This window comes from Anabrus simplex, chromosome 1 (genome assembly GCF_040414725.1).
Source record: "Anabrus simplex isolate iqAnaSimp1 chromosome 1, ASM4041472v1, whole genome shotgun sequence".
NCBI classification, from domain to species: Eukaryota; Metazoa; Arthropoda; class Insecta; order Orthoptera; family Tettigoniidae; genus Anabrus; species Anabrus simplex.
The window spans coordinates 313,076,796-313,097,329 of NC_090265.1; the positions used below are offsets into that span (position 1 = coordinate 313,076,796).

At 37.3% G+C, this 20,534-nt stretch overlaps 1 protein-coding gene across 1 annotated transcript in view; it reads left to right on the plus strand.

Moving 5' to 3' along the window:
• LOC136856731 (cytosol aminopeptidase) overlaps nucleotides 1-20,534 on the plus strand; it is a 187,581-nt gene that overhangs the window by 135,081 nt on the left and 31,966 nt on the right. The window contains exon 8 of the mRNA XM_067134808.2: nucleotides 10,416-10,607. Within this exon, the coding sequence (XP_066990909.2) occupies nucleotides 10,416-10,607 (192 nt within the window). The remainder of the gene's footprint in view (nucleotides 1-10,415; nucleotides 10,608-20,534) is intronic.

Sequence of the window (20,534 nt, forward strand, 5' to 3'; positions counted from 1 at the left end):
ACTTGTGCCAGTCTCCTCTGTTTCATATTTCATCCAACCTTTCATGAATTTTTATCTCATTTACTTGAATATTTTTATTCTTTAGGGGATCAGAATGTTTTCCTGTCGTGGGGCTGTTGACCTAGATGTTAATTTCACTATAACATCAACATTAAATCAGGTTTATTAATTCATTTCATTAATTCAACCACCATTACAATCTTACAAACATTCCTAAACGGAACCAAACTACAGCCCTAATAGGCTACAGCCCTAATACCAAGTGACTGTTGCTCATCCAAAGGCCTGCAGATTATGAGATGACTCATGGTCAGTGTGACGAATCATCTCGGCCATTATTCCTTGCTCTCTAGACCAGGGTCTCCATCTCACTGTTAGATAGCTCCGTAATTAACTGTTATCATATAGGCTGAGTGGACCTAGAACCTGCCCTCATACCCAGGTAAAAATGCTTGAGAGTCGATGACCTTAGATGTTAGGCCCCTTTAAACAACAAGCATCATCTTCAAAACTGCTGGGGAGTAGTACCTGGGGCCTCCTAGTGAGAGGCAGGTGAGCTAGACCGCAGGGCCAGATTCAACATTAATTACATGGGTTAAAATTCTCAATACTTTACATTGAGTTTTACCGGAAAATCTTTGTCATTTTTCCTGTATAAACTTCTTTCAGGACAGCAACTTTGATCAGCCAAGTTCATCGAAAAATATCTAATAAATAACGCCAAGCCAAACGTCAATCGACCACAAGACCACAAGTAGATTTTAATTCTCTAATGTAATAAAATAAAGCACATCCGACACAAATGTGCCCAACATGATGGCAAAATCCCCTCTTTTCTTTTCTTCTTTCATAGTAATTTAGTCACAGGTATACTGCTTGAAGTAAGTTTCTGGAAGTCTTCAACCACATAAATTAGGCCTACATGGACTTTTCAAGGTCATGTTGAACTTGAGAATATGGTTTTGAATGTATGTATCGATTCTCAAAAGTTTTCGAATGCATTAATATTCAATTCTGCCCATCACTAAACAAACAAATTGGAAAGAGAAAATAAAACTCTAGAAATTTCTGTTTATTCATGACCTTGGACTCAGCTGGAGTATGCATTGAGACACTCGCTGCACAGGCCAGTACGACTGGCAAATGATACAAATTTTCTAAATGTTATGCTGTGCGTATAAAATTACTGCAGTTTTCATGAGGACATTTTAACATTAAAACATCATATACTGCCAGAAAAAAAAAAAACATTATCTTCAAGGACAAGGTAATTTTATTCACAAGCAATGTGGCAGGTAGTTCATCATTGCAGGAGTATACAATTATAAATTCAGACCAAATGAAACACACATCACAGTAAAGGGTGCCCAAAGAGTCACATCAATACACAGTGTACCCTCCTGTGGTAGCGATGCAGGCATGTATTCGCGTATGCAAATGATCATAAAGGTGCCAAATGGCATCCTACGATAGATTGTCCCAAGCATCTGCACCATTAAATTTACTGCACTACACACGCAAACCTGTAATGTGGCTATCACGCTATGATTACCCATTTCAAATGAACTTTTGTCATACATCACTGATGTTATAACACAAAACAACGAAAGAAAGGGTGACCAAAACGCATCACAAACATACATGAATGATGACATAATGAAATAAATACTGGTTATGAAAGAGTTAAGTCACAATACCTGGTGGATGTATGTCAGATTCTATTGCAGTGTGCTGCTGGCTTTCTTTCTTATTTTATTTTGCCATTAGAACGATTTTTAGACACATTGATATACCTTTTTCCCCTCACTTGGGACTTCTCCTCCGCATGAAATTTTATTTACATATTTAAATCTAAAAATAATTATATTAAAAAATAAAAATACCCTTCTCACAATTTTCTTCGTAACAAGTCGCACTCAATTATACAAATTATAGTCCGCACATGTGACTATTAAACGCAAGACACCCTCGTATCACAATTCATTTGCAAGATATCACTGTTGAGTATGACTGTCTATTTCTTGTCCATGAATTGGAACTGGATTCCCCATTAGGAATACTGTCGATATTAAATAAGACAATCTGACTTATGAGTTCCTGCATTTTATGCGAAGCCTTTGGCTACTGCCAAAAATGTATCTGAAATGATTAACTAATCTCGTATTTTACTAACTCAGACATACTTTAGTGTTCTCTGCTCTCATTGAAGACTATGTTAGCCTGCAGCCTACTCAGCCAAAAACTAAGTTCTGTTTTGTGGACTTAGCCTCAGAATAGCTATTTCTTGATTCTTTCACAGAGGAATGTGGAGCTACCTCCAACTCTCAAATGTAAATGACAAATGCCTAATGGTGCTGACCTGTTTTATTGTCTCATAACGGCGTCCTAGAGCGGACACATCCAGACTCATCTAAGAATGAATATAACTGATACCTAAAATATGGCTTCTGATTGAGATAGCTAAATAACATTCAGGGAACTCAGTTGTCAAAAATTACCAGTGTTTCGCCCCAGTGCGGCATGGGCTCATCAGTTGGATACCACACCTTCCCAAGACACTGCCCGGCTAGCATGCCAGTAGCGACACTACTGCAAGCTATACATGCGATAAGCACAATGCAGTGCCGACATACTAGGGGAGAATTCCATCTCCACTTGCTATACATGCCCTCCCGGGCTAGCATGACCAAAAATATGGCTTCCGATTGAGATAGCTAAATAACATCCAGGAAACTCAATCGTCAAAGAATTAGCAGTGATTCGCTCCAGTGCGGCATGTGCAGGTTTCGAAGTCTCAATTGAAAAAACAAAATATGAGGCCAATATTAAGGACAGTCCATTTAAGACAAGAACAACACAGAGTAGTGTTCAAAAGGTTGAAGCTTTCAAATATTTACGGAGTGGCTAGATATGAAGAACAGTGAAAAACAGGATGTGGAGGCAAAATTAATGAAAATTAAGACAGCATACATGTAGACTCTTGAGATATACAGTAAGAGATCATTATCATAGGGAACTAAGATCTGACACTACCAGACAGTTTGTAAGACCAGAAGTTTTACAAGATGCAGCAGAAGCAGTGAGCTTGAGAAATAAAACCTCAAAGCAAGAACTGCAGAAACTAGAACGAAGGATAGGGAGAAAGATCTTAGAGCCCATTAAACTGAAAGGAACATGGAAGCTCAGGTAAAATGAAGAAGTGTATAACAAGGTGGGCAAAGTAACATACATCATCAGGAAAAGGAGTCTTTTTCTTCAGTCATGTGTTCAGTATCATAATTTATGAGTTTCATTATGGTCCGTATTGACAACTGATCACTATCAAAGGGTAGAGAAGTGTCCAACTTTGGAATCTCAAAATTAAACTCAGATGGTACCAAGGAGTGACTGATGAATTGAGGCTGAACAGGATAATGGAATAAGATGTCCTAGATAGACTCATCTTTTAACAAAAAATCCAAGATTAGTGGGTACCTGAAGATAAGGTCAAAGAAAAACTGACCTCCCTGGTCTGAGGACAGAAGAAATACTCACATTAAGAGAATGAAGGACATGTGGACAAGGATACATAAATTTGGTTAGAAACCTAAATAAACATGATCCAATGAGGCTGTAATGATGTTAAAAAAATGTTTAAATAAATGAAAATATATGTTGGATCCACGATAATGTTGTGAACACTGTTCATTAACCAGTTGCAAAATCATATTATTGCAATGAAATCTGTCGGTGGTATGTGTCGGACTGCATGAGACCAGGAAGATCGTAAATGTAATTGGCAGTCATACGAATTTTAGTGAAAAATGGAAGGGTATGTATAGGTATTTTAAGGCAGAAATAGGTTCCAAGAAGGACATTCCAGGAATAATTAATGAACAAGGGGAGTGTGTATGTGAGGATCTTCAAAAGGCAGAAGTATTCAGTCAGCAGTATGTAAAGATTGTTGGTTACAAGGATAATGTCGAGATAGAGGAAGAGACCAAGGCCAAAGAAGTAATAAAATTTACATATGATAACAATGACATTTACATTAAGATACAAAAGTTGAAAGCTAGAAAAGCGGCTGGAATTGATCAGATTTCTGGGGATATACTAAAGACAATGGGTTGGGATATAGTACCATATCTGAAGTACTTATTTGATTATTGTTTGGTCGGAGGAGCTATACCAGATGAATGGAGAGTTGCTATAGTAGCCCCTGTGTATAAAGGAAAGGGTGATAGACATAAAGCTGAAAATTACAGGCCAGTAAGTTTGACATGCATTGTATGTAAGCTTTGGGAAGGCATTCTTTCTGATTATATTAGACATGTTTGTGAAATTAATAACTGGTTCGATAGAAGGCAATTCGGTTTTAGGAAAGGTTATTCCACTGAAGCTCAACTTGTAGGATTCCAGCAAGATATAGCAGATATCTTGGATTCTGGAGGTCAAACGGACTGTATCGCGATTGACCTGTCTAAAGCATTTGATAGGGTGGATCATGGGAGACTACTGGCAAAAATGAGTGCAATTGGACTAGACAAAAGAGTGACTGAATGGGTTGCTATATTTCTAGAAAATAGATCTCAAAGAATTAGAGTAGGTGAAGCTTTATCTGACCCTGTAATAATTAAGAGGGGAATTCCTCAAGGCAGTATTATCGGACCTTTATGTTTTCTTATATATATAAATGATATGAGTAAAGGAGTGGAATCGGAGGTAAGGCTTTTTGCGGATGATGTTATTCTCTATAGAGTGATAAATAAGTTACAAGATTGTGAGCAACTGCAACGTGACCTCGAAAATGTTGTGAGATGGACAGCAGGCAATGGTATGTTGATAAACGGGGTTAAAAGTCAGGTTGTGAGTTTCACAAATAGGAAAAGTCCTCTCAGTTTTAATTACTGCGTTGATGGGGTGAAAGTTCCTTTTGGGGATCATTGTAAGTATCTAGGTGTTAATATATGGAAAGATCTTCATTGGGGTAATCACATAAATGGGATTGTAAATAAAGGGTACAGATCTCTGCACATGGTTATGAGGGTGTTTAGGGGTTGTAGTAAGGATGTAAAGGAGAGTACATATAAGTCTCTGGTAAGACCCCAACTAGAGTATGGTTCCAGTGTATGGGACCCTCACCAGGATTACCTGATTCAAGAACTGGAAAAAATCCAAAGAAAAGCAGCTCGATTTGTTCTGGGTGATTTCCGACAAAAGAGTAGCGTTACAAAAATGTTGCAATGTTTGGGTTGGGAAGAATTGAGAGAAAGAAGAAGAGCTGCTCGACTAAGTGGTATGTTCTGAGCTGTCAGCGGAGAGATGGCGTGGAATGACATTATTAGACGAATAAGTTTGAATGGCGTTTATAAAAGTAGGAAAGATCACAATATGAAGATAAAGTTGGAATTCAAGAGGACAAACTGGGGCAAATATTCATTTATAGGAAGGGGAGTTAGGGATTGGAATAACTTACCAAGGGAGATGTTCAATAAATTTCCAATTTCTTTGAAATCATTTCGGAAAAGGCTAGGAAAGCAACAGATAGGGAATCTGCCACCTGGGCGACTGCCCTAAATGCAGATCAGTATTGATTGATTGAATGTAATAATTTTGTTCCATTACGTGCTGATGAACGTAAAATACCAGTTTCTTGAGCTACTCTCCGAAGCAACTTTTGTGGACTGACTTGCAGTCTTGCCCGTATGTCTTCTAACCTCTCCTGTGTGAGAGCTGATCTCTTTCACTGATTTTTCTTATTAGTTACGGAACCAGTACTACGCCACATGTGAACAAGTTGTTCTTCGTGTACAAATAACACTTGACTAAAAACATTCTCTGCACTGTAGTGTACTAGACCATCATGAATATAACCTTATAACACACCTTAACAAGTCCAATAGTTGCTAGCAAACTGCGTGAGAGAGCTAAGTATCTGTTGCATCAGTGGTCAACACTTCTTATTAGGCCAAACTTGACACAAGCCATGTGGCGCTGGCTTGGGGATTCCTGCGGCCGGTGATCAGAAGTGCAAAGTGGCTTGTGGCTTAATTTTAAATCTCTACTGAATGCTATAACAGTACTAATTATATTTCATAAGCTACCACATCAGCTATACATTACTTATGTGCCATATTTTCTATCACGATTTGAAAAAGACTTTCCCCATCAATGTCTATGTGATGGGACTACAAAATGGTGGTGACTTTATATGTCTGTAATTGGTCCTAATGTATCACATCTTCTATGAAGTTCAACGTTAAAGCACAAGCAAGAGTAAAATATAATATACTGATAGATATGCCTTTCTGCAATGACCAGAGATCCAAAGCAGGTGGAGCCAGTCTTCCACTCTTCGTGGTGGCAATTGCTCGTAGCATGGAAACTGATGTTGGCATATAAACAAGCAAAGAAACATCTTAGGGGGTGACCCAAAGCTGTGAATGTGTAATTTACAATCTGTTCAACAGATCACAACAGTCAGCTAATGTTCAACCAAAAGAGGGGGCGTGCCGTAAATCTGAGGGCTGGTTCGAGGTCCACTCAAACTACATGATTACAATTGAGGAGCTGTCTGATGGTGAGATAGCAGCCCCAGTCTAGAAAGCCAAATATAACAACCAAAAGGATTCAGCTAGGAATCAAACCTAGGACTTTATGAACCAAAGGCTACTACACTGACCATTAAGCCAAAGAACTGGAGAACAATGGGCTGATAACACGACACAATGACATGAAGAGACTAAATGATGTTTGTTGTTTAAAGGGGTGTAACAACTAGATCATTGGCCCCAAAGATTAAATGTACACCTGAAATGACTAATGGCCAAATGAAGTAGAGACAGCCAATCCCCAGAGTGGCAACCAATTATTGCAAAAGACACTGGATAATAAGTTATTGTTTATCAATGCTGCTGCAAGGCTGTAGATGAAACAGAACAGTCATGCAATGATATTTTTATTTCATTTTTAGACCTTGATTAATTATCTCTCTGTAGTACATTTCTTCAAACCATTTTCTCCATGTTATCCACAGAACAGAAACACAGTGCCTCACCAGTTTCCTTGAACGATGCTTTATACTATCATATACCAGTATTGCAGTTGACTAATGCACAGAGTAGGAATACCAACATTTTCTCTTTCACCACCTTTTTCAGAATCACACAGTTCAGTCATATATCTCTGTATTGTAATGGATATTGTTTCTGATTTAAAATCTACAGTCTCCTAATTTTAATTACACAAAAGTAACATTCCTTTTTTTTTTTCATTCATTAAGAATGAATATAAGCTAAAAGTGTATATCTGCACGTTAGTGCACACATGTGTCATCATCATCATCATCATGTCTGTCTCAGTAGCGTAATGATTAGTGTTATTAACTGCTGTCCTCAGGGGCCCAGGTTCGATTCCTGGTACTGCCAGAAATTTAAGAATGACAGGAGGGCTGGTATGTGGTTGAATTGCTACATGCAGCTCACCTCCATTGGTAGGTGTGTCTAAAAAGAGCTGCACCACCTCGGGATGAAGACATGAGTTTTATTTTATCATCATCATCATCATCATCATCATCATCATCTGCAGTTTCCAGCTGTTGGCCAAGTCTGTTTGGAACATAAGCCTCTCTATCTCCTCTTTTCTTCCCATTACTTCTCCCTCTTCACTCTTGCCTAGTCCTCTCCTCTTCTCTGCACACACTCTTCCATTCCTTTTATCCACCCGTTACTTAGTCTTCCTCTTGGTAGTTTTCCTATTATGTCCATTTCGTGCATCCTGCTGGGTATCCTTTCCTCTGTCATTTTCTTTATGTGTCCATACTGTCTAAGTCTAGATGCCTCCTTTTCTTCACTAAAAACAAGTTTTTCTGCATAGCAATTGGATTTTCTTGTATTGTCAGAGAGATTGAAAATCATAATCTACTGTTGAATGAAATTAGTAAGTGGCATCCAATAACAATTTATTCTGTTTTAAAAAGAATCATTGAAACAACTCTGGAAAGAAAAATTAGACCTTTCATTGGTTAACCGAACAAAGAGATTTTGTGACTACACCAGGTACATTCATAAATTCATCTTTGGTCGACAGTTGTCTTCAGGATGTGAAAGTAAGGCAAAAGAATTGTTGCATCACTTTGCTAGATATATCCAAAGCATTCAATAATATTGGTCATAACACCTGGAATATACACTAAATTTGGCATCTGTTCCCAGGAACCTGATATATTTAACCACTCGAACTAAGGAAATTCAAGTTCATAGGGGTGTAGCTCAAGGATCAACTCTATCGGCTCTTCCATATAATTTAGCAGTTGATTTCATATTAAGAAAATTAAACGACTTAGCAAGTGCTTCTCAATTTGGCTACAATCTTGTGCAAGATCTCGACAGCGTGGCAACACTGGGGTTTACTGATGATATTGTGTTAATATCTAAAGATAAAAATTTAAATAAGTTCCTCCCCTACATAGAGAATCATAGAAGCATTGATATATTTTTTTTTTCTGTCATGGTATACATAGATGTGGGATGCTGGTTGCCATGGTTACCGTGGTGTCAGAAAATTGTCCATGCTTAACTATCAATGCTAATTTTAGATAGACACCAAGTCCAAAACCATATCCATGTTAAAATCAGCAGCGCTTATGATTGGTACTATAAGTCCATGACTTTTCCAAGTAGGGGTCACACTGAATACTTCTAAATAAAAAGTGATAGTTACTGAAAATGGACAACTGATAAACATTGTTATTAGGACTGTCAGTATGCAGGTGTCATCTGTAGATAAGCAGGAAATCATTAAATATTGCAGTGTTATGTACAACAATGGAATAATATTATATGAAAAGAATATTATAACTATGTTAAATGATAATTTATCAAGACTTGTAAACTCAAATTTTCTTAAACCAGATCAGAAAATGAATATTATAAATCAATACATTTGGCCCAGGTTGATTTATCCTTTAGAGTGTGCACCCATATCAAAACTCAAGACGTAGGTTTTTGGATAATGTTGATGAATTTGTTACAAGTATATAAAGGAAATAATTGGTGTTCCAATGGATTGTCCAGACTGTATGCTCTATAGCTTAAAGAAAGTTCATGGCTTGGACATTATTAGAGCATCTTGGGAAGCTTTCCTTCAACACATTAACTTCTGTAACAGACCGGATCCCGTTGTTGACCCAGTGCTGGTGCAAACAAGAAATTTTCAGCAAGAAATAAAGGGTAGGCTAAGAAGCCTTGGTTTTGCTCCTGATGAACAATCTAAGGTACAGACTCTTCGGAAGAAACTAAGAAATCTGACACCATGGAGAAGGTGTCTCGCATTTTTTAGAATGAACAATCACACAACTAGATTACAACTGAGAAAGGACTTTCAACTTCCCAATTAACTAATTACATGAAAATGAACTGTAGTGTGATAGCAGTCCAAAGTGTTCCCAGCAGAAGCCAAAAAACTTTGCCATCACTGCAGCAAGAGAGAAACCCTCCCTCATGTCCTTGGTCTCTCTAAAGGTGGAACTACTGAAGAATAACAGGCACCACAGGTCAGGAGCACTATTGCAGGACCATTTATACCATTTATACAATATATGCAATCTGAAAGATGTGAATTCTTTGAAGAAGTGCTCTAGATTGATGAATCCGGTTAACGTCAGACATTGTCACGATTGACAGGAAGAGAAACATTGGCATTGTTATTGATTCAGCAATAATGTTTGAGAGTACCAGTTCACAGGCCAAAGAAGTTGATTTTGAAAAGAAAAGACACACTGAATCCTGTTTTTAAATACTTTGAAGAAAAGTATCACATACCTGCCAATTGCTGGGAGGTGATTGCATTACTCTTCGATGCATAAGGATCTGTCATAAATTTTTCAATTAATTTATTTTTCTTTCGGTATTCCTGTTTCATTTTTAAAAGATATTTTTTTAGATGTTTTACGTAATTCACTGTCAACAGTAAATCACAATTTATACGGTATATGCAAAGAAATATAAAGTAATCCTTGTCGAGGATAGCTGTACAACAGGGACATTTTTGGAATAAAAATATATAAGCTCATTGCAGAACCATTAGTATTAGTCACCTCCTCTATCTGGATATACTGTATGAAAATTTGAATGGCATTATAATACATTACTATTACTTTGATGCTTTTATCATCCAGTACCCCTTGTTCTAGGACAGCTATCCCATGTGGATTCTCTCTCTCTCTCTCTCTCTGCTGTTAGAGTTCAAAGAATTTTATTATTCATGGTGTTCTATCTAGCTGTCATCTGTGACTTGTAAAACAACTGAACAGTGAAATCTCCATTTAACATTTGCTGAAAGCTGTACACTTGGTGATGTTTGGACCACAATAAATGTTCACTAAATGTGAAAAAAAAAAACTTAAAATTAAAATGCAGATGTTTGTTTACTTTTAGGACTCATTCCACTATGTGAAAACATGCCTAGTGGTTCAGCCAACAAGCCTGGTGATGTTGTAACTGCAATGAATGGCAAGACAATCCTGGTGGACAATACCGACGCAGAAGGCAGACTTATTCTTGCTGATGCTCTCTGCTATTCTGCACAGTTTTGTGGGAAGTTTGTTTTAGACATTGCCACCCTCACAGGTAAGTTAATTTATTGTTTATTTGGTATTAATGCTCTTAAAGCTCCATTTAGTTGTTTTGGAATCACTCTTAAAAGTTACCGGTTGTAATCACACAAATGTACTTCATTACAATTTTCTTTTTATTGAAAAATGGAAGGGTATGTATAGATATATTAAGGCAGAAACAGGTTGCAAGAAGGACATTCGAGGAATCATTAATGAACAAGGGGAATCTGTATGCAAGGAACTTAAGAGGGCAGAAGTATTCATTCGGTAGTGTGTAAAGCTTGTAGGTTACAAAGATAATGTCCAGATAGAGGAGGTGGCATACTAATGAAGTATTGCAATTTACCTATGATAACACTGACATTTACAATAAGATACAAAAGCTGACAACTAGAAAAACAGCTGGAATTGATAAGATTTGTGGAGATATATTAAAGACAATGGGTTAGGGTATAGTACCATATCTGAAGTACTTATTTGACTATTGTTTGCATGAAGGAGCTATACCAAATGAATGGAGAGTTGCTATAGTAGCCCCTGTGTATAAAGGAAAGGGTGATAGACATAAAGCTGAAAATTACAGGCCAGTCAGTTTAACATGCGTTGTTTGTAAGCTTTGGGAAAGCATTCTTTCTGATTATATGAGACATGTTTGCAAAATTAATAACTGGGTTGATACAAAAGCTGAAAACTAGAAAAACAGCTGGAATTGATAAGATTTCTGGGGATATATTGAAGACAGTGGGTTTAGAAAAGATTATTCCACTGAAGCTCAACTTGTAGGATTCCAGCAAGATATAGCAGATATCTTGGATTCAGGAGGTCAGATGGACTGTATCACAATTGACCTATCGGGTAGATCATGGGAGACTACTGGCAAAAATGAGTGCAATTGGACTAGACAAAAGAGTAACTGAATGGGTGGCTATATTTCTAGAAAATAGATCTCAGAGAATTAGAGTAGGTGAAACTGTATCTGACCCTGTAATAATTAAGAGGGGAATTCCTCAAGGCAGTATTATAGGGCCTTTATGTTTTCTTATATATATATGAATGATATGAGTAAAGAACTGGAAGCAGAGTTAAGGTTGTTTGTGGATGATGTTACACTGTATAGAGTAATAAATAAGTTACAAGATTGTGAGCAACTGAAAAAAGACCTCAACAATATTGTGAGATGTACAGAAGGCAATGGTATGTTGATAAATAATGTTAAAAGTTAGGTTGTGAGTTTCACTAATAGGAAAAGTCCTCCCAGTTTTAATTACTGCATTGATGGGGTGAATGTTTCTTATGGGGATCACTGTAAATACCTAGGTGTTAATATAAGGACAAATCTTTATTGGGGTAATCACATAAACGGGATTGTAAATAAGAGAGTACAGATCTCTGCACATGATAATGAGGGTATTTAGAAGTTGCAGTAAGGATGTAAAGGAGAGGGCTTATAAGTCACTGGTAAGACCCTAACTAGAGTATGATTGCAGTGTATGGGATCCTCATCAGGATTACTTGATTCAAGAATTGGAAAAAATCCAAAGAAAAGCAGCTCGATTTGTTCTGGGTGATTTCCGACAAAAGAGTAGCATTACGAAAATTTTGCAAAGTCTGGGCTGGGAAGACTTGGCAGAAAGGAGACGAGCTGCTCGACTATGTGGCATGTTATAATACCAATATGGTTGGTCCGTTATTGGACATTTTAAATTTACCAGCTAACTCATTCATGGTTGTCAGCGTTTTGCCCCAGTGTGCAAAGTTGGGGTCCAATAATGACCCAACTATATTGGTATTATAAATTTACTCATTCGGGAGAAATATTTCAGGTTCCCTACGGGAATCAACATCTTTATCATAAGTGGTATGTTCCAAGCTGTCAGTGGAGAGATAGCATGGAATGACATTATTAGATGAAGAAGTATGAGTGATGTTTTTAAAAGTAGTAATGATCACAGTATGAAGGTAAAGTTGGAATTCAAAGGAACAAATTGGGGCAAATATTTGTTTATATTTTGGGAGTTAGTGATTGGAATAATTTACCAAGGGAGATGTTCAATAAATTTCCAAATTCTTTGCAATCGTTTAACCTTTCAGAGCGGGAGCATTTAAAACATACCTGTGCACCAAACTGTTTTATGTTACCATATCTCTTAATTTCCAACCAATTTTGATTACCATATAATCCCGAATACCATCCACCACCGAATAAGACCAGCACCCTAAATTTGAGATGGCAAAATACGGAAAAAAATATAATCAAATAAATTACATACCTATTTAATTTTCTTCAAATATACCACAAATATAAATTCAAACAGTTTACAATTAATGAAATCATCACAAAAATCGTAAATAAAATTAGTCCAATACTCAGATCATTCACAGTTCACCGTCGTCATCTGAAGTTTCACCACATGAACTTTCGTCGCTGGCATCTTCCCACAAATAGTTGTCCTCACTACCATCCAGTGAATTTGAAATTCCACATTTCTTAAAGCTTTTGTACACTAGATCATTGGGAATGCGCGCCCATACAGTGTTGATCCGGCTGCATATTAGTCCCACTTCAAGCCTCTTCACTCGTCCGTTTGGTGTTAACACGTTATCACCATTAGACATCCATTCGGAGTAAAACTGTTTCATTGCAATTTTGAAAGGCCGGTTCACGCACACATCCAGCGGCTGTAGAATAGAAGTGAGTCTTCCGGGAATTATTGCAAGACCAGGTTTTCCTTTCCTCATCATATCTTTTACAGCATCAGTTGTATGTCCTCGGTAACTGTCCAACACAAGCATGTTTCGTTTTTGTAACAAAGCTCCTGGGCGACGTTGCCAAACGCACTTCACCCAGTCCTCAACTAACGCACTATCCATCCAGCCAGACTTATGTGTTCTAACAATAACACCGGACGGCAAGTTTCCTTTCAGAAGTGTTTTCCTTTTCAGAACCACATATGGAGGAAGTTTGGTTCCATCTGCTAATACGCACAACATTACCGTGTATCGGTGCTTTTCGTTACCATCTGTTCTGATGGTTACACTTTTAGAACCCTTCGTATCCACTGTATTTTTCAACGGCATTTCAAAATGGACAGTTTTCTGGTCAGCATTCCCAGTTTGCGACAGCAAATAGGTAAGAATTTTGCTTCCTCAAATGAATAATATGACGCTGAAAGGCCATTTTTTCTTCATACGCCCCAGGGAGATGTTGTGAAATAGATGTATGTCTCTGAATGCATGATTCCTTTCTCTGATAAAAGTTTCAGATCCATTCGCAGCTTGCATTAAAACCCTGTCTTTGAGTTCCTTTGAGATCACTAGTGCTTTCAATTGACACATTTCACTAGAAACACTACATCCTAACTCATGTTTCTCTGTCACAAATTTGTGGACTCATTCTTCAATTTCCGGAAACACTGCACTCCGCCCGTGGAACGCTCTGCGATCACCGTTACTTTTTAGAAGTTTTTCTTCTTCTTCCGCCAATCACAAATATATGATTCATCAATATTGTACTTTCTGCCAACGATACGATTTCCATATATTTCACCTTTGCTTACAACTTTAAGTTTCTCACGCACAGTAAATGACCGCAGATGCCATATTGAATCCATCGCTTACTATCGAGACAGCACTCTCGCAAAGTACAATATCCCACAAGATCAGCTATTTGCGCACCCAGCATGCCAGCAACACTTGTGAAACAAATTATGATCAAGCATCCGCACAGCGGCTTTCATATTTACTGCATATTTACCCATATTCTTTTATTTAACGTATTTCATTACCTTACATTTCGCTTTTACATGCCACGGTAACTGTATTGAGAAAAAATCGATGTTGTTTTCTGGAACGCAATTAAAACACCATAAGACCTGAATGCCCGTTTACATGTGGTATATTGAGTACGGTAACCGTATTCAAATCTATTTCAATACTCCATGTAAATGTAGTAAATATTTACGAGAATGAACAGCTTGAATACGACCCACACCCTAGATTTAGAACCAATGTTTTGGGGAAAAAAGTGCGGTTGGTATTCGGGATTATACGGTATATTGGAAATAGTTTTCCGTCCACCATATATAGTGTGTTTAGTCTCGTTGTTGAAGTGAGGTAATTTGCATATACTGTAGATTCAAGTTTGACTGAAGATATGAATCAAATAAGGACCTGACAATTTTTCGAGAAGTAAGACCTAAAATTTGATTTCTGTACTATTCCCATCAACATGAAGAGGGCTAAAATAACATACATCACATTTTTCATTAACTGGAATCAATTCCCTTATTCTAGATTGAAACGGAAATAACATTCCTCAGGACTTTATGTAACACTAAGTGTAGTGATTTATTTCCGTTACACTAAACTGGACGAGTTCAAGTGAAAAAGAAACGTTTGGAAGACTTTACTGGTCGCACGACATTTAGAGCTAAACCTTGGGGTGATAAGACCTTACAAAATGTTTATTTCTTACATATTTATCTATGTCATCCCTGTAAAAAATACACTAACACATGTAGCACGAATAGTGTCTGAAACAACAGTCTCTTCTGTATCATTTCAGCCTCATCATGGTCAAATTCGGCAATATTAACATCGCTGTCATCAGAATCATCACTAAAATTATAACAACTATCCACATAATCACTAAAACACTCGTTTAACATACCTTGTATAGCATCACTAGAAAAATTATCCTTGTTTACCGACACTATTGCAAGAAAAGTACACGAGCGAATAGTCGATGAATTTTACACATCGATAACTAGGCAAAAATTCATTCAAATGTATCGATAGATACAGGTAAAGAAAGAATGAAGCTTTATCTGGATGGCTGTGAAGAGACCTCGGACATAGTTCGAAAGAAACTCACGAGAAGGAATGATAATATGAATGCGGCGCAATGTGTGTCTGACATGTCGCTCCATAGCAGCAGACGGCTACTGCATGACGTATGCTACACATCGCTCCATGCTGTCGGGTTAAGAAAAGGCTAGGAAAACATATAGGGGATCTGCCACCTGGGCGACTGCCCTAAATGCAGTTCAATGTTGATTGATTTTGATTGATTCACACAGGCTTTGTGTAGACCCAATAGTGCTCTTGTAATCCCCAAATCACTTATTGCAATTGTTTCACTGTCAACAATCATTCCTATCCTCCCACACTGTCAATCTGAGGTACTCCAAGGCTAGAAATTACAGTGGAACCTCGATTCTCCATTTTTGGAGGGACCATGAAAATAAAACGTATAACACGGGAAAACAGAAAATCCGGGAATGAATGAAAACCATCAACAATTCGGCTAAACATCACAAAAAAGAAATATGTATAATTATAATCTTACAAAAACTCCTAAACCAAACCAAACTACAACTCCAATGGGCCTTTGCCTGCCAAACAACCGCTGCTCAGCCCGAAGGCCTGCAGATTACGAAGTGACGCATGGTCAGTGTGATGAATCCTCTCGGCCGATATTCTTGGCTCTCTAGACCGGGGCATCGTTTCACCATTAGATAGCTCCTCAATTAAAGGTAATCACATAAGCTGAGTAGACCTGGAACCAGCCCTTATATCCAGGTAAAATATGCTTGACCTGGCCAGGAATCGAACCTGGGCCCTCCGGATGAGAGGCAGACAAGTTAGACTGCGAAACCGGCATTAAACATTAAATACCGGTATGCGAGTTAAAATCTTGATACTTTATATTCAATTTTACAGGGGAATCTTCGTCAGTTTCCCTTGAAAACTTTTTTCAGTTCAGCAACTTTGATTAGCCAAACTCTTCGAAAAATCGAATAACGCCATGTCAAATGACAATCGACCACAAGTTGTTTTTAATTCCCTCATCTAATAAAATAAAGCACATTAGATAGAAAAGCACCCAACATGATGGCAAAATCCCCTCTTTTAATCTTCCATTGTAATTTGGTCTCCAGTATACTGTTCGTAGCAGTTTCTGAAAATCTTGTACCGTGTAAATTGGGTATTGATTCTCAAAAGTTTTCGAATGCATTATATTCAATCCTGCCTGTCACTAATCCAATAAAATTGGAAAGAGACAAAAAATATCATCAAACCAAGACCAAATACAATTACATCATAGTTGGTCTTGATCAAACCTTCAGAAATTACAATTATTCAGACCTTGAGCTCAGCTCGAAAGCGCGCTCGTTGCACATGTCAGTACAAGTTGGAAATGATGCAAACCACTTAAATGTAATGTGCACAAATAAAACTACTGTGGTTTTTTTGCATTTTAACACAAAAACATTAAAAAAACCAGTCTTACATTAGAACCAAAACAATAATAGGCTATCCGAAGACCTCCCATGGCTTTTTGTAATGTAAGGTGCAACATCTGTTCTGGTCTCGATAACATAATAGCGTACGAAAATATTAAAATACTAGATTTGTATTAAGAAGGAGCAGTTTTGATTCCTGCCTGAAAGCCCAGTTGCTATACAGTGCCCTGAGTAAAGTGTCAAAAACCTTTTCAGCAATACAATCGAAAAAAGTAAAAGTATAAACATCTAACCCTTGACATAATGTGGATGTTTTATAAGTGTGAACATTTGACAAAACTCGTTCCATCTTCAAATACAGCTGTCAAAATGCGCTGTGTCTCCTTAAAATTGTTGTGGCCACTCTATGCTTTATGATTTCCAAGATTCTCTGAACAATACCACCCGAATGCGATGCTAAGATGGTCCCTTATGCATGTTCACCGCCAATCGCTTTTCCAATACAGTAGGCTACTTGCTCTAATTATCGCAATGATGGGGCATTAACGCCAAGATCCATTAGTATGCCATAGCCATCCTTTCATGAGATACAGTTTATTGAAAAATGCTTGATTGAGGATTTAGCGTTAATGCGTCTGAAATTTCTGGATGGCTGATCCGGGAAATCGTTTCTTCGAGGAATGGATATTCCGGAATTTTTACAGCGTGATTTAATTACGATGCTCACGGATCCATGTAATTTGAACGCATAATCCAGGAATTATGAATGCACCCTCCTACAGTACTCAGATTTGTTTCACATTAATTTGAAGCATGTGAAGAAGTCTTTATGGGATGTCAGGGACCAGCAAGTTCTGAAGTCAGTTACATGATTGTTACATACCGCAGTTCAAGGAAATACTCGTAGGGTTGGTTTCATCAACACCTGTTAAACATATACTAACAAGTAGTTAGTTAATACTGAATTAAAAATGTAATAGCATGTTAGGTTTCTTGCGTTGCTTCAAACTTAACTAATCGACTGTTAACTCTCCTAACATTGCAAACTGGTGTGAATCAAGAAGGCAGTGGTATGAACGTACTGTTTTACAGCGCGCTCTGATGCGCTTTTGTTTGAGTATAGCTGTTAAATATGGCATGTGTAGTAAAATGGAGTTGTAGTTCTAACTTTTCATCCTTCGAAAAGGAATTGCTAATGAATTGGTTAGTAAATATAAAGAAGTAATCAAGTGTAAGATGGTTGACTATAAAAGAAAAGGACAAGTCATGGGAGAAAGTCCGTGAGGAATTCAGTTGTAATCCGAACGTAACCTCCCGAACTTCAAAACAACAGCGGCAATTTTATACTAATATTAAAAAATTGGCAAAGAAAGCCAAGGAAGAAGAACGGTTGGAGAGGTACAAAACAGGAGGTGCTCGTATACTCCAACCAAAATGGATGAAAGGGTTCTTTCCTTGATAGAAGACCAGATGGAGCCCTGCAGTAACATCTACGATTGTGGTGCAGAATACTTTGGTATGTATTGCATTCATTCATGAAAGAGATTAATAAAAAATTTAAAAATGGATTTTACATGTTAATATAAATCAGACAGTAAATGTTAAACACAATTGTGTGTACTGTTGTAGGAGTTGCTGAGATTGTGGAAGTTGTAGTGGATGAGGATCTTCCAGTTGTGGCAACTGCACAGGTGGTAATAATAATAAATTATATGAAATATTATTTTCCATGAACTTTACGTATACCTTAAAGTGATTGAGTGTTAAGACATTGTACTGAACAACATGTGCATTGTTCTGTTAGCAGAATGAACGAAGTATGTCCGTTGTGAGATCATCACCCAAGGTCAATACACACCTTGAGAGCAGCACACTTCCGGATGTCACTTCACTAAGGGCCACTGCAAAAACTGTAAGTCCATATTTCTTTTTAATAAACTTGAATATGAGGAAATGTTTCAACTATACTGAAGAATGTGCTTAACACATAACTTAAGATGATGTGCCATGCAGGGCTGAGCTTATCCTAGGCAACAGGAGACAATTACTAACTGTAGCATAACATCAGGGGAGACTTTGTGACTGAAGTCTACTGAAAAAAAACCAGTATAGTGTCCTCCAACTTATAAAAAGCTCATTTTTTTTTCTATTTACTTTACGTCGCACTGACACGGAGAGGTCTTATGGCGATGATGGGATAGGAAAGGCCGAGGAATGGGAAGGAAGCGGCCGTGGCCTTAACTAAGGTACAGCCCCAGCAAGTTCATTATTACCACTACTACTTTCACGGAGTGATAAAATAATGTATGTGTTTTATTGTAAATACAGCGTATCACAAGGGTCCAGAATAGCTTCAGAATAGAATTTGTTGTGAAAGTCTGATATAATATGGGTAACTTAGTTAATTCTAACTATATGAAACATTCAAAACCAAGTGAAATGGTGATGCAAACTGTTGAGAGAGTCCCTTATCACAGACAACGATATCACGCTGGAATATCTGGAATCTTTGAATGTGAGGAAATGTTGTGCTTAGGCAAACTTGAAGTCAGATTATGCAGGCAGTGCAGTTTGATTGACTGGAATAGCCAGTCTCAAACAAGTGTTGAATGATATAGCTTGTCAACTTATTTTTAACCTGCCTGTTGAAGTTTATCTTGTAAAAGTGGCATTATGTTCATTATCTGAGACTTGATGATGTGTTTGAAGTTCGAGTCTCTTCTTACACTCTCATTTACTTTGACAAGAATGGTAACTTGATAATAGGGGATGTTGCAAGTGTGTAATGGACTAGTATAACTTGGCAACAATTCTCTAAACCCATGGGTAAATAGTGAAAATATCAAGCTCAAATTAGTAGGTGGTATTATTATTATTATTATTATTATTATTATTATTATTATTATTATTATTATTATTATTATTATTATTATTATTATTATTATTATTATCATCATCATCATTATTATTATTGTGACTTGTGAGCTATGGCTATATACACTGGTATTTCGATTTATGAAGTTGTTTATGTCTTTTATTATTATTATTATTATTATTATTATTATTATTATTATTATTATTATTATTATTATTATCTACATAGTTATGTATGACAGGTTGCCAGTATGGACTTTATTTGGTATAAATTGTGGTCTCAACCGGGCGAGTTGCCCATGCGGTTAGGAGCGCGCGGCTGTGAGCTTACATCCGGGAGATAATGGGTTCGAATCCCACTGTCAGCAGCCCTGAAGATGGTTTTCCGTGGTTTCCCATTTTCACACCAAGCAAATGCTGGGGCTGTACCTTAATCAAGGCCATGGCCACTTCCTTCCAACTCCTATCCCATCGTTGCCATAAGACCTATCTGTGTCGGTGTGACGTAAAGCCACTAGCAAAAAAAAAAAAATGTGGTCTATCATTTATTATTTGTGTGTTGTATGATCTGTCTTGTGTAATAGAACGTGTGAGGTTATGTCACGATACTTCTGCCGTATGTTTATTAATAAGAATCTATTTAATGTAAGAACATATAATCAATATTATATAATTATTATTACCTGTAAATATGTTGCATAAATCCGATGTAATTTTGTGCAACACAGGGTAAGAGGCAAAAACAACGCACCTTTGTCCTGATGTCACTCGAGTTTTACAGAATGTTCTATTTACTTGTATAAAGGTTATTGGAGACTCGA